Source organism: Sturnira hondurensis, unplaced genomic scaffold (genome assembly GCF_014824575.4).
Source record: "Sturnira hondurensis isolate 20B ecotype Veracruz unplaced genomic scaffold, ASM1482457v3 Scaffold0022908, whole genome shotgun sequence".
Lineage (NCBI taxonomy): Eukaryota > Metazoa > Chordata > Mammalia > Chiroptera > Phyllostomidae > Sturnira > Sturnira hondurensis.
Window position 1 is genome coordinate 431,090 of NW_028095539.1, and position 14,848 is coordinate 445,937.

Consider the following 14,848-nt stretch of genomic DNA (forward strand, 5'->3'; position numbering starts at 1 on the left):
GACTGCTGAGGCAGGACTGCAGTGTCCGCCAGTGACACCCACACGGCAGGGCGGGTGAGAGAAAATGGGCCCTGGACAGGAGCTGTGTGTTCTCCAGTGACACTGCATTAAGAGGCAGCTTCATGCTGAAGTTCCAGGTGGGTTTTCAGTTGGCATCCCTGTTCCTGGACTTCCCTCTTCCTGCAGCCTGACCCCAGACAGGGCGACCCTCCCTTTCAGGTCGTCCCACCTGGACACAGTCATCGGAGAACGAGGTTACATTCCTCATACTGGGGTGAGGACTAGTGAAAACGATACAGGTTTCCCTGCACTGCTGATCTGCGTGTGGGCACTGTGCCAATAAGCACTTCACTAACCTCCAACACCCTTACCTCAGCCATGTAAGGACAGGATTTTTTTTAACAATCAGGAAAACTTGAGACCTGGGGAGATGAAGGCACCCAGGAAGAAGCAGAGCCAGGGATCTAATCCAGCCCAGGCTTTTTCTCCAAAGCCACAGTGTCTCCAAAAGAAATAGGGAGCAAGAAGCTGTGATTCAGTGTCAGAACTCCATCAGAAACACACGTCCAGGGGGACCAGTGACACTCACGGAGCAGCTGCTGTTCCCCCAGCACTGACCCCTGGGCGCTGCTCCAAGTGCTTTGTATTTGCCACCTTACCAAATGGTCACAACACCTGTATTGTCTGAGGGATACAATCATGATGCCCCTTTCGGGAACTGGGGCACAACACTGCCAGTGGCAGAGCCTTCGGATTGAAACCCAGAAGCCCAGCCCCAGCTTACACCCCTAACTCAGCCTGGATGGGTAGGACTTGCCCCGCTCTGGCCACCCGCAGGGCTGTGAGGACAGCCCTGCCCCACACTGAACTGTGGGCCCCTTTCCCAGCGAGTTCTTGTCCTGTTTTTTCCTTTTTTCACTCACCACTGAGGATCAGGTTGTGAAGTGAAGGGCATGGTCCTCTCACCTTTTTTTTTTTGACTTCAGGAACTCATGTTTTTGAAAGAACTTCATTCCTTTCAACTCTTCCCTTTCTGCAACCTAGAGAAAAGCTCAGGTATGTGGCTTATAGGGTTTCCAGAACCCTCTTTGTATTTCCCATCAATTTTACATCACTTTTTTGATCCTTCAGCTGTCGCTTTTCTTTCTCTGCACCGCAGCTGTGGAGAAATGCCAGCTGAGAGAGGCACGTGCAAGGCCCAGGGCTGGCAGGAGCATGTCTGAGCCTGTCAGTTCTGGCCCCGCCTCTCTGCGTGTGCACCTCGCCCCGTGAGAGCCCCTGCCCACGTGTGAACGTGCACCCTCCGCTTTCTCCTTCTGTGACCTTGAGCAGGTTGCTAAACTTGACCCATTGAATTTCTTTCTCTTTATCAAAATCCACTGACCCTCCACACAAGGTCTCCCCAGTTCTGTGTCTGCTCCCTTGGCCCGGTGTCCTCATGCCAGCCCCACGGTTTTGATCTTAGCAGCCAGGTCATGTGCACCCTCTGGCTTTGTTCTTTGCAATAAATAGTTTGCTTGTTTTAAGTCATTTGCATTTCCCTATAAATACAAGAATTAGTGTGTCAGTTTCTAGAAATAAAAGTCTTCTGGGATTGTGAGTGGGGTTGCATGTATAAATCAACTTGGGGAGAATTAACATCTGAACAGTAATTGAACCTTCCAACGCATGAGTATAATTTTTCTTTTCTTAGGTCATTTTCAATTTTAGCCTTTTTTTGGGTTTTTTTGTTTGTTTTCAGTTTACAAAATTTGCACATAACTTTAATCTATTACAAACAGTATTTTTTTAAATTACATTTCCAGTTGTTTACTGGTAATTTCTAGGAATACAGTTGCATTCGTGACCTTGGATCCTATGACTTTGTTCCTGTCACTGATGACTCTGGGAGCATTTTAGTTTATGTTTTAGGGTTTCCCATGTACACAGTCAGATCCTCTCTGAATGAAGACAGTTTTACTTCCTTTCAGGTCTTGTTGCTTTTCCCCTTGGGTCCTGCCCTGACCAGGACCTGCAGAGAGGAATGCTGAATGGCGAGTGGGCCTCTCCACCTCCTCCCCGGGGCTCCCTGCAGCTTCTTCAGAGGCGGGCAGAGAACGTTCTCAGTCCTTCCTCTCTGCTGAGAGTTTCCAGATGCTCTTCCCGTGGCTGTGGGGATGATTATTTGCTGTTTCTCCTAATCCTGTCAATATGATAAAATTGATTTTTCATTGTAAATCACCCTTGCCACTCCTAAGAAGTGTGGAGTTTCTATTATTAAAGACTTCTTTTTGTATTAAAGATTTTTGTGTTTATAAGGAGTATTGGCTTAGAGTTTCTTTAATGGTTTTGTCTAGTTTTGACATCAGGATAATAAACTGGAAAGTAGTTCCCTCCTATTTTCTTAAGAACTTTATGTAGAATTGTTTTCTTAATTAATCTTTGATTTAACTCCCAAATGAAGCCACTTGGGCCCGGACTTTGCTTAGGAAGTTATTGAATTATGAATAATTTTCTGCAAAGAATATTTATTGCATTTATTTTTAGAAATGGTGCTATTCAAATTTCCTAATTCTTCATGTGTCTCTTTTAATAATCTGTGTCTTTCCAGTAATTTATTCGTTTCATTTTAGTTGTCAAATGTGGAGGCGTAGAGTCACTGATACTTCCTTTTTCTTTGCTGTTTAAAGCACCTGTCAAGGGGGCTTCTCTTTCATTCCTGATCATTTGTGTGTTTTTCCTCTTCACCCCAGTCGGTCTAACGAGGAGTTTATCCACTGTTTCCATCTCTTCGAAACCCAGCTTTTGGGTTCATTGGTGTTTTTTTGTTCTGTTTTTTTTTCCTGTTGTTTATTATTTCCTTTTACTTTGTTTTTGGTTTAATTTGCTTTTTGTAGCTTCTTACAGAGGAAGCTTGAACACTGATTTTGGACGATGTTTTCTAAAATTAGCATTCTAAACCTTCCTGCAGTACTGTGTCAGCTCCATCCCACACTGATGTGCTGTTTTTATTTTCATCTCTTGTGATTTCTTCTTTGACCCATGAATTAATTAGGAGTGTGTTGTTTAGTTTTCAGCTATTAGGGATTTTTCTATTTGATTTCTGATTTAATTCAGTTGTGATCAGAGTACATTTCCTTTCTGATTTTACTCATTTTAGGACTATATGCTTATTTTAAGGCCTACCATAGAGTTTCTTTGGGTGAGTTGTCACGCATGCACCTGGAACGTGTGTGTGTGTGTGTCTTGTCGAGGTGGCATGTTCTGTAAACATCATTCAGTGCAGTTGGTTGCGTGTTGTCAGATCATCTCCGGACTTGCTAGTTCTCTCTCCACGTGTCCTGTCACTCACTGAGAAGGCAGTGGGCGCGGCTCCCAGTACACGTCGATCTAATTCTCCTTTCAGCTGTGTCAGTTTTCATTTCCTAGAATTGGAATCGATGCATACATTTCTGGCTGTTTACACCTTCTCAGTGGAGTTACCGTTTTATTTATGAAATGCCCCTTTTTATCCCTGGTGATGCCCTGTTCTGAATCTCCTTCGTCTGACACTGATACAACCACCTCGACTTCCGTGGTGTTGCGTGGAGCACCTTTTGCTTTTAGTGCGTCTGCGTCTTTGTATTTAAAGTGGGTTTTTGTAGCGAGCATATAGTTGGGCCTTGCTTTTTTTTAAATTCTCACCTCAAGATATACTTTTTTTTACTGATTTAGAGAGAGAGGAAGGGAGAGAGAGACACATCGATGTAAGAAAGAAAGACTGGTCTGTTGCCTCCTGTGTGCACTGCAGCCAGGGACCAGACCTGCAGTCTTTCGGGATGTGGGATGGCGCTCCGGCCAGCCGAGCCACCCGGGCATGGTGGATCTTTTCAAATGCAGTCTGATAATCTCTCTCTTTAATTGGAATGTTTAGACCAGTTACATTTAATGCAATTATTTATATGGTGGATTTAAGTCTACCACCTTGCTATTTGCTATCTGTTTGTTGTATTTGCCTTTTTTTTCTCCTTTTCTTCCTCCTTTTCTTCATGATTTCATTCATCACTTTCTGTGCCTTATTACCGGTTCTGGAGCACTCGCATCTCCAGAGCTCTGTCCCACAGCTTCCAGCCACCTCGGCATCTCTGCCTGCCTCACCCCGTGAGGCTCGTTCCTGCATGGAAACCTCACCCTGCCCCTTGGTCCACAGCGTGCCTCTAGGCAGACAGCCGGCCCGGCAGCAGGGCTCACCTTGTTTTCTTTCTCCCAAGAAACAGTTCCACATTTATTGTTTCCAGTGGGAGGGTAAATCTGGTCCCCGTTGGCCCTTTGTGGCCGGAAGTGGGAGCCTGGAGTTGTGTTTATTAGCACCAGGTGTCCGTCCTCACACTCGTGCGTCTGGAGAGGGTTGTGCGGCATGCGCCGTGCGCCCTCCCAGGGGTGAGGGCGGGGCCTGGAGTCATGGCCCAGGTGCTGGGCCTGATGTTAGGTGACCTGACCTGCTCTTGGATTCTTGCTGTGCTCTGCACCTCGAGAGCTGGGGCGGGGGGGGGTCATGGTGAGCAGGGAAGATCGAGTTAAAAGAGTCCGTGACCTGGCTATCCCACACTTACAGAGTCAGCCTTAGTGTTAATCATCATCCCCTGTGGTGGTGACAGCTAGTAAGTGTAGAAGCATTGTAGCCCAGGAGGTGGGAATGGAGTCCAAGGGAGGGAAGGGAGAGGGAACGGTTCATTGTGTGGATTAAAGTAACAGGATCTTGAACATGACTTCATTCTCCTCGCTAGTTGTTTCCTGTCGTTTCTTGTTTCCCTCTTGATTTCTCCTGGGCACTAGGGAGGTGATGAGCCACCCCCCAGAAAAGACAGGCCTTACTTGTAGGACCCCGTTCCGTGTGTACATGACAGCCTGCCAGTAACAAATGGCCTCTGGAGTTTCATGTCATGCCATTCTCTGTTCTCCATTTAAGGCCCAGCCCCCTGGAACGTGTTTCCCCCAAAGAAGGTACATCAGAGGACCCGTGGTCCCAGGGAGAGTGCAGGGCTTGGTGCCACTGCGTCAGCTGGGTGTCATTTCAGGGAAACCTCCGCTCACTGTCAAAGGTGGCTATGCCCAAGGAGCCAGCCAAGCCCCTCTGCCCAGGGCTCTGTCACTGGGAGCTGCCACCCTGTCTCCTAGACCACCTTCTGCCATGCTGAAGCCCTTCATCCACGGAATGTCCCGTGTCAGGGACTCACATCACTGGGACCCAAAGATCTGCCCTGCAGACCTTTGTGTGCTTTAGAAAAAACGGGTGGACAATGGCCATTTCAGCTAATAAAAATAGAATGCCAGAAAAGGGGTCCCTCCTCTATCAAGTAACAAAGAGAGTAAAATACAGAACTTGTCTGATGAAGCAGAGAAAATACTGAGAGCTTGGAGAAGGAAAAGCAGAATTTATCATTACTGTTGACGAGGATGACCGCTGCCTCTTACTGAGCAGTCCCTCTGTGCTGGGCACTGAAGGGCCTGAGGCTCTGAAAGCCTCTGGTTGCCTTGGCCAGGGGCAGGTGGTCAGGGAGCAGTGGGAATGGAGCCCAGCCTGTCTGGTGCCAGAGGCCATGCTCCTAACCACTGCCCTGCCTGCCTCGGGGCCAGAGCCTGGGCCAGGCACTTGGGCGTGGTGAGTCTAGTCTCAGTGTGACCTCGGGCGTGTCATTTCCCCCTGACTGGATCACAGCTTCCCCTTCATCTTAAAATGGGATTGTGCTAAGTGATTCATGCCCCTTCCGGTTCTTAATGCTTGTTCACTAACAGCAGCTCTTAAATGTTTCAGGCTGAAGAAAAGGCAGATGCACTGAATAAGGAGCTGCTTATGACCAAACAGAAGCTGATTGATGCAGAAGAAGAGAAAAGACGGCTGGAGGAAGAGTCTGCTCAGGTGAGGGGGCCTCGCCCCTCCCCTCCCCATCCCTCTTCGTCATGCAAATGCCTAGTGGTTGGCATTAGTGAACCCGGAGACAGCTGGCTCCCATTTCTCTCCAGAGTCCTCTTTATTGACTGCGTGCAGATAATGGTTCTTAATAATTAAAGCGTAGGAGGCAACAGTGGGGCAAAGCCCGTCTTCGGTTGGGCAGGAGAAACTCCTGTGTGTCAGCTTCCGAGTGGGACAAAGAATAGGCTAGCACTTCTGCAGAAGGAAAGCAGACTTAAAATGTCTGGCTCCGCTCTCCCCGGCCTGTCACTGACACTCCCCCAGCAAGCAAACCCCAGAAGGCTGGTGGAGCCAGGTCTGCAGTGTCTGGGGCAGAGGCCCAGCCAGTCGTGGGAGGAGCTTTGGGTGCCGGTGCCTGGGGCAGTCCCCTCCCTTCCCCCTCCTGGTCAGGGCTGCCTGAGTGAGGCCACAAGTCACTTTCCGCACCCACCTCTGGCCAGTTCCTGAAGAAGCCTGGCCTCAGTGAGCTCGGCTGCCATGCAGCTGGTGCTGCATCCCCCGCGCAGACCCGCAGGCTGGGTCACACGCAGGGAGGAACTTCAGCAAAAGCCCAGTCTGGAGTGGGGGTGGGTGTTTCTGGAAGCTTCGACTGTCTCTCCCTCTCCTGGACTCAAGAACCGTGGTTAGCACTGCCAGGAGGGAAGAAAGGGGGTTGCAAATCAGAGCCCTTCCTGAGTTTGCTGAGGCACTTTTTGGAAAGCCTTTTGTATTTTCCTTAAAACACTCACTTCTGCTTTTTTAATGCACGCAGTTAAAGGAGATGTGTCGGCGGGAGCTTGACAAGGCAGAATCTGAGATTAAAAAAAACAGTTCGATCATCGGTGACTACAAGCAGGTGGGTCCGCGCACCCTGGAACTGGGCTGTGCTCCCGGCAGCCCTGCTGGTCGGCATGAAATGTGGCCCCTCCTCACCCAGGAGCTTCTGCTTCTCAACTCTAGAATGAGGGAAATGGCCACGCTCTTGGGCTGTGTTGGCGGAACACCAGGCATGATGTGTGCCCTGTAGGCACACAGGCACCTCAGTGAGGCCACACAGTGTTCCCGGGGGCATTTGGATTCCAGTTCCAGCCTCAGGGTCCTGTGTGGTCATGGGATGCAGACCCGTTCTCTCCCTGGCAGTTTGCGTAACTGAACTGGTCTTGTCCCTTCCTACACTGGGTTCCCAACTCTGGTGAGTGAGTCTGCGAGGGTTTGGAAACTGGTGCCCACTGCATGTGGGGCTCGTAGGTTCCCACAAGGCCTGGCGGAGGCATGCAGAGGGGGCACAGTCCGAGGAGCCTCAGCTCACGTGCAGCCCTCCACTTTCCTGAGCAGTGGCAGCTGCTGGGGGCCATCTGCACCCCACGTGTCTGCACCTCACGTGGTGTAGTCCAGCTGCCACCGCAGAGCCCACCCCTGCCCTTCAGGGTGCAGGAGTGGCACTGCTTAGAACCTTGTGTTTCTTTAGATCTGCTCTCAGTTGAGTGAAAGACTGGAGAAGCAGCAGACTACTAATAAACTGGAAATTGAGAAAATTCGGGTAAGTCTTCCTTTACCAAAGAAATTGTATAGCACCTAGCTCAGTTTATTGCTGCGATCAGCACAACAGATTCTGCCACAAGGGCGGGGGCGCTGCTTTGATTTCAGAAGTGAGAAAACCTGCCAGTACTTGACCCTGCTACATGACAGCATTTTACCTGGAGCAAGACGAAACCTGGCCCCCATCGTAAGGAGTGTTTAACCAGCAGTTGCTTTTTGTTAAATATAATTTATTTTTTGATTCTGAAACTAATAATACTCATTGCAGAACATTTGGGAAATAAGAGTAAATAAGCCCTGATTGGTTGTAGCATTGTCCCACAACCCAAAAGGTCGAGGGTTGGGTCCCTGGTCAGGGTGCGTGTAGGAGGCAACCCACCCGTGTTTCTCTCTCCCCTCCTCCCTCTCCTTCCTGCTCTTCCCGGTTTCTTTAAAATCAGCAATAAAATATCCTCAGATGAGGATTGAAAAAGAGTAAATAAAAAAAAATCTCAGTCTTGTTACCCACAGGTGACATCATTGTTGCTGACACTTTGGTGTGTGTTCTTTCCACCTTTGTTCTGTACACCATAGAAAAATTCACTCATTCTAAGACACGCATTTTTTCACACTCACATCTCTGAAATTTGGGCGTGCTCTCTAACTGGTGGCTTGTTGTGGTTTCACTGGCAGAATATTTCCCTAGAGGAGATAAAATGGCACTTCTTGCAGTCAGCGGGGTGACCAAGGCGCACGTTAACTGTGCTACGTGTGTGTGTGTGTGTCCTGGCCCACGTGTTCCCGCTGCGCCAGCTTCGCAGGGGCTGCGTGCTTCCTGCAGGAGCACTGCGCTGTGTGTTAAGTTTCTCCCAGATGGTGGGCAGCTTCCTCCCTCTCGTTCTGCAGGGAAACCCTTGTGCATCAGTCTTACCTGGTCGCTGCTTCCCTTTCTTCGCCAAGGGTCCTAGGTAGATGACTGGATCGGACGTCAGAACGGTTTTATGGCTCTCAGTCTGTGCTGCGAGGTGGCTGTGCCCAGAGGCTGTCTGCCCGTTTACAAAGAGCAGGTTTCAGAAGCTGGAGGGCCCCACTGAGAAGCCGCCCCTCGGCTTCCCAGGAAGGGGATACTCACATCTGAAGGGCCAGTTTCTTCTTGTCTCTTCACATCTGCCCTTCACTTTCAGCAAAAAGTGGATGACTGTGAGCGCTGCCGAGAGTTTTTCAACAAAGAGGGGCGCGTGAAGGGCAGCAGCTCAGCTAAGGAAGCCACAGACGAGGACACAGACGAGGAGAAGGAGACGCTCAAGAACCAGCTGAGGGAGATGGAACTGGAGCTGGCACAGACCAAGCTGCAGCTGGTGGAGGCTGAGTGTAAGATACAGGTACTGGCCCCGCCCCACACCAGGCCCCGCCACCCAAGGGCTGCTTCTGCTCAGTGTGGTGGACTCCGGCCCGTGTGAGAGGGGTTTCCTGGCAGGGGCTGGATGCTCCAGGAATGATCTTTATGGGTTAGGGTTCTCTTCCCTTTTAAACTTTGGCTATGATTTTGAAGGGAAGAAGCCCATTACTTACTGTTTACCAGTGGATGTTCATGTACAATTTGGCTTATTCTGAGGACTGGACTTTCTCATAATGAGATTTGTCCATCAGACTTGGAAGCTTTCTGGTGGAGCAGGGATACAGGCTTTGGAATCACAGATGTACCATCAGACTCTCCACCCTTAGTCAGTAACCCCAGGCTCCTCACGAACAGGTGGAGAAAATGAGGGCCCCTCACTGACCACTTGCTCTGAGGCCCAAAGAAGATACTGTACAGAAAGGGTTTCCATAGCACCGTGTCTGAGGGCTTGATAAATACTGGATTTTATGCCCCATCCCCCATCACTTAACTAGCTTTGTGACTTCGGGAGCATTGCCTAATTTATCTGAGCCTCCATTCCTGATGAAGGAACTGGGGCTTACTTTGGTCATCCTTAACACCGCAGGGCTAGTTGCATCAGCACCAGTGCCGAGCACAAGGAACCAAGTGCAGGACTATGGCCTGGGCCAGGCCTCCTGCGCCATGCAGTCCCTGGGCATCTGCTCCTTGCCAGGCCCTGTTCTAGATGTGGGGGCTGCAGAGCTAAGACCGGGCTCATGGGACTGTCGAGGACAGCTGAGACAGGTGTCACCGAGGCAGCAGTGTCTGAGCTGTGGTCAGAGTGGAAGGTCTTGCAGCTGCAAAGAGAAAGAAGAGTGGGTGTTCCTGGGGTGGGGGAGGGCGGCGCTGGGCATGTGTGGAGCAGTGCAGGGCCCCAGGAAGTGGGGGGGTAAGTGGCTGCTGAGCTAGGAGAGTCTGCAGGACCAGACTGACATTTCAAATGCCTTGCTTGGGAATGGAGACTTTGAAAGTTCTTTCTGGAAATCTGTGAAGCAGCCTCAGCTGGGGCGAAGCTCCATCTGCCTGGTGTGTAGTGGGTGGACAGGAGAGAGAGTCTTGTTCATTTGGGGGTGGTTTTAAGAGTAGCAAGAAATGAGGAGGGCTTAACTAGGAACGCTCCCACAGCTTTAGGCATTCCAGGTCTTTCTGTGCCAGTTCGGGGCTGGGGGAATTTCCAGAGGCCTCTCAAGAGTGAACAGATGGAATTCTGGCCTTGGCTCGCTCTGGGGCCAGGCACCCTCATGGAGTCTCCCTTCCTCTTGCAGGACTTGGAGCACCATTTGGGCCTTGCCCTGAATGAGGTGCAGGCAGCCAAGAAGACGTGGTTTAACCGAACACTGAGCTCCATAAAGACAGCAACTGGGGTTCAAGGGAAAGAGACATGCTAAGAGCAGCTGCAGCCTGCAGACACCGTCAGAAAACAATGCACCTTTGGTTGCCTTCTTTGACCAGATGTGTGATTCTGTGGCATGTCCCAGGACCAGAATGAACCTAAGTCCGATTCATAGAAACATAATGGTAGGTCTTTGGACCAGACCTCACGAAGCAGGCGGCCTCAGGGTGAGGCTCTCCTAACTGCTGACACTAACAGGCTTTCTCCGGTGGTGCCAGTAAACCGCTTCCGGGGTGACCTCCAGGCCTCACCCAGCCCCCGGGCTGAGCTGACACTATCAGAGTTGGGGGTGGGGATCCTTTCAGGCTGTTGGTCTTTTCCTAAACCTTTAATTTTTTTAATAGATGTCTTATATATATATACATACACATATATATATATATATATACATATATATATATTGTGGCGGGGTGGGTTAGGGCAGAGGATCAGTAACTCAAGTAACTCTTCCCTGCGTCAGTGCCGGCCACAGGCCCTTTGGGCAGATGGTGGAGCAGCACTTTGTTTTAAGTAGGAGGGTTTCACAGTTGCAGCTGGAACCACCTTGTCTCGTTCAGCTGTACGACGCACAGGTTTTTGGTTTGGCGTTACTCACGTTTCTGATCAATTCTATGCAACTCTCCTGGTTCCTGTTGTTTTTAGTGTTAGCGGCCAAAATGACTTCGCAGGGCTGGGTGACTGACTGTAAGATTGGGGTCATTGTAATGGGGACAAATCCTACTCTGTTCAATGTGTCATGTGTGTATATATGTATATAGCACCTTTTCCCGACGCCCCAAATAACAGTGTTTAAACCCCAGACTAGGACTGGTGTGCACAGCTTACTTCTGTGGTTGTTTGGGCACTTGATCTCACTCAAGGTTTGCTGGGCTCTGCTCTCCTCCCCGCCATTGGGAGCACTGTACAGAGCTCCCTCACTCCCAGACTCCAGGCGTTTTGCACAACAGCTCGTGTGAGCAAAATGGACTCTTGAGCTGTGTGTGCGTAAATATGTGGGATGCACACGTCAGCATTGCCCTGCTGGCCTGTGTCCCTGCCTGCCAGGCCCTCCCTGTAGTGTGGCCAGCTGCAAACCTTGCCGTTCACATGGGCTGCAAGTTCTCACTTCTAAACTATGGAATGCAGGTTTTAGCACCTTTTTTAAAAAAAGATTTTTAATTTATATAGTGATGTGCTGACAGGCTGTCTTGCAGATGATTCGTTGTCGTCTTCATGTGGTGTGGAGGTATGGAGGTAGCTGGTTACAGGAGGTGCTGGTTTCTGTGTAGACACTTGGGTTGCGTTTTATCTTTTCCTGTTGGCTGTACTGACACTTGCTGAAGTCATCTGTGATGACGAGGAATTAACAAGTGGGCAACCCCTACTCCGTTCATTCACTGTCCCACCCCGCTCCCACTTTCTGTGTCTTTCTTGTTTAGTTACCAGAACAGCTGTAAGCCCCTCTAAAACTAGGTGCGTGGACATCGTGTTAGGGTAGTTACAGTGTGTTAACTTTATGAATTGAAATATAAACCAGTAAAATTGTATTACTATTTCTTCTGTTGGTTTTATTTTAATAGCATATTCATTAAATATTTTGGTACAAACAGCACTGCTTTGTAAAAACCAGTTCTATCATTACGTGCTCCTGCCTCCCCACCCCCAGCAGTCAGGGGAGACCACCCTCGTTGCTGCCACAGACGGTGTGTGAGCCTCAGGCAGCTCCTCCATTCAGGCCCTTCTCCAAGGTGGAGGGGAGCCAGGTCCGTGGAATGAGAAGCTGGGCTGTCCCCTGGGAGGCTGGTGCTTGCGCCTTCATTAGGAGCTCTGCAGTCACGGTCATGGGTGAGGAGGCACTGTTTGTGTGTTTCAGGCTTAGGTTTAGGGAAATCATAAGGGTGTAGTTAAGCCTTAAAAGGCAAAAGCATCTCACCAAACCAAGATGGGAGAGGGAATTCCCTTCCAAAATGTGAGTGTGCTGGTGAAATGGGAAGAGCAGAAAGGCAGGCAGAGTGCCCGGGGCCCTCTGCTAAAACTTTCACAAGTGGTGGCACAGACAGAGCCATTGAGAAAATTACTTTCTGTTCACTGGTGCCCCCGGACACACACACACACACACACCCTGCAGTGGGATAAAGCTCCCATATCCTCTGCTATCCTCACCACTTCGTCCCCTTCTCTGCAGCAGGAAGAAGAGCAGTGCTCCCCAGCCCCATGGGGCCCCGCCCCACTCTGCCTGCCCTCCAGGACCCCAGCTACGCCCGGCCTTTGGATAGAAATGGGTTGAGATGCAGAAGGGAAAGTGGTGAGTTAGCCCCGCCTGAAGCCTGGCAAATGCCAAGCAAGGGGCCTGGGCTATGCCAGAGGCTCCAGAGCACCGTGGGGATCTTCTTGCCACTCCCAGGCTGGTGGTTTATCTCTGGGATCACATTCCTGGCTAACCAGGGCAAGAGGCCAGGAGGACAGCCATTTGCCACTTCTAGATTCCCAGTGTTTAGGAATTAGGGACACAGCAGGAATGCTCACCACTGCGGCAGTGCCCGGACCCAGCTGCGGGGCACTGGTCTGCTCAGCACACGGGCCTCCCATGGCTCAGATGGGTCCTGTACCTGGGGAGGTCCCCTAGTTATATTGAGACCCAGGTTAAGAGTAATTGCACCTGTACACTAAGTGCTGTAGCAGGTGCATGGGATCCTGCAGGAACAGGGCTTGTGTATTGGCGAGGAGACAGTTTCCTGCCCTAACAGCTGGATTCTGAAACAAGAGTGTTTCAGTGGAAGAAACAGACTGCACTGTAGTCAATTGAGGCAGCTCAATGGGAGGTGAGACGGGGGCGTAAGGTAGGTCAGGGTCACCCAGGCCAAGGCTTTTGCAGGAGGACCACTGGAGAGGTTTTAAGCCAACTTTCTTTAAAAAAGTCATTTCTAAGTTCCCTGTCAGTCCTTCAGGAGGAAACAGAAGACATTTAGTCTGAAAGAGGTGGCAGATCAGGGAAGCCAGATTCAAGAAAAATTCCTGGAGAGCTGAAACTTGTGGAGAGAAAAGGGAGGGAACACCAGGAAGATAAAGTGAGCTTCCAGTGTGTGGATTTGAGCTCACCTGGGAAGTACAGGTTGGAGATGTCCAAAACCCACACACTCAGGAACTGCAGGGCCTGCCCACTAGGTGTCAGTAGCACAGCCCCCACCACCAGCTGTCACTGCCAGAATGTCTCCAGTTATTGCCAGATGTTCCTGGGGTGGAGCTCAGGGGCAGGAATCACCCCAGTTCAGAACCCCTACTTTGGCACATAAGCTGGAGGGTGGGGGACACTGTGCAGGGGGTGTCCAGGATTAGCAAGGGCGTGAGTAGGGTCAGGAACAGCCATTTGGGGGAAGAGAGGACGTGGAGCAGAGAAGTGCGGCTGTGGACAGCCAGAGAACAGCAAGCTCTGCTGTGAGGGGAAGACTGGAAAGGTGCACTGGGTTGGGTGACCGGGAAATCGCTGATGCTCGGGGCAGGGTGCAGTCTGTTGCCAGATGGGAGGGGAGGAAGTGAGGAAGCAAGTGTAGATATTTAAGAAGCCTGGCTGTGAAGGGAAGTGGGGGGTGGCAACTGTGGTAGGAAGAACATAAGAGGTAGTGCCGGGAAACTCAGGGATCCTGGTTCTGACCATGGCCACCTTTCTTCCTTGACCGCTGTCAGGTCTTCTCACAGGGTAAGTGAAAGTACATGGCAGACACCTGAGGAGACACCTCCCAGGCCCTGGTGTGCCTGAGCAGTTCGCTCAGGCCTTGTTGAACTCGGGAGGAAGGAGGCAGCACCTGCTGTAAAGGCTCCTAGGAGTGCAGCTGCCTGGAGTGTGGACTTCTGACCAGGCCCCAGCAGCAGGGAGGGGCACTCCCAGCTCCAGACTTAGCCAACAGCTCTGAAAACCAGAGGCTACACCAGGGGAGTTGCTTGGACTCTGGGTGCCCATGTTGTCATCTGATGAATGTGTGAAGTAGTCACTTGCTCAGTAAATGGCCTGATGCTGACATTGGGATTCAAATTAAGATTCATGGAATGGGGGTAGGGAGAGAGTCAGAGAAGAGGACGAAGTCAGATGTGGGCTCAGGACCACACGATGGCTGAGACCCTCGCTCCCTGAACAAGAGGACAAAGCACTGAGCTCTCCCCATATTGTAGGTGGAGAAACAGGGCCCATGGGGAAGGTCCTGGCAGCAAGGCCAGGCAGTTTACCCACGGCTCCACCTCACCAGACCTCTCCTTGTCTGTGCAGGGGGGCTTGCCAAGCTCCCGTTAGGCTCTGCTGCTCTCAAGTGTTCTTCTCCCTCCAGCTGTCAGACCACCCTCTGATTTAGGATGTTGTTTGCAGGTGTGGAAATAAGGGTGAAAGGCTTGCCTGTGATTTCAACCTTTTCGGCCACATCCATCTTCATTTTCAGGGTCCAAGCACAAGGAAGTCCGGCTCCCCCTCAAGCCCACAAAGGAGGCATGAGGATGGGGTCACAGGGCCGTCAGCTCTAGTGTTGGCATAAATCCAAATTCATGGCATGCCAAGGAGAAGGTGGACCCTGAGTTAGAAAATGAGGCAAACACACTCATTGCTTTTGTCCACACAGCTTTCAGCTTTGCTTTCAAATTG

At 50.7% G+C, this 14,848-nt stretch overlaps 1 protein-coding gene across 6 annotated transcripts in view; it reads left to right on the forward strand.

Annotated features, from left to right (window-relative positions):
- The window catches only part of RABGAP1 (RAB GTPase activating protein 1), a 164,171-nt gene extending 152,395 nt beyond the window's left edge, over positions 1-11,776 (forward strand). For all 6 annotated transcript variants that reach the window (XM_037036821.1, XM_037036824.1, XM_037036820.1 and 3 more), the window contains 5 exons: positions 5,774-5,878; positions 6,684-6,767; positions 7,380-7,451; positions 8,614-8,811; positions 10,115-11,776. In XM_037036821.1, the coding sequence (XP_036892716.1) occupies positions 5,774-5,878; positions 6,684-6,767; positions 7,380-7,451; positions 8,614-8,811; positions 10,115-10,237 (582 nt within the window). In that variant the 3' untranslated portion in view covers positions 10,238-11,776. The remainder of the gene's footprint in view (positions 1-5,773; positions 5,879-6,683; positions 6,768-7,379; positions 7,452-8,613; positions 8,812-10,114) is intronic.
- The last annotated feature ends 3,072 nt before the right edge of the window (positions 11,777-14,848 follow it).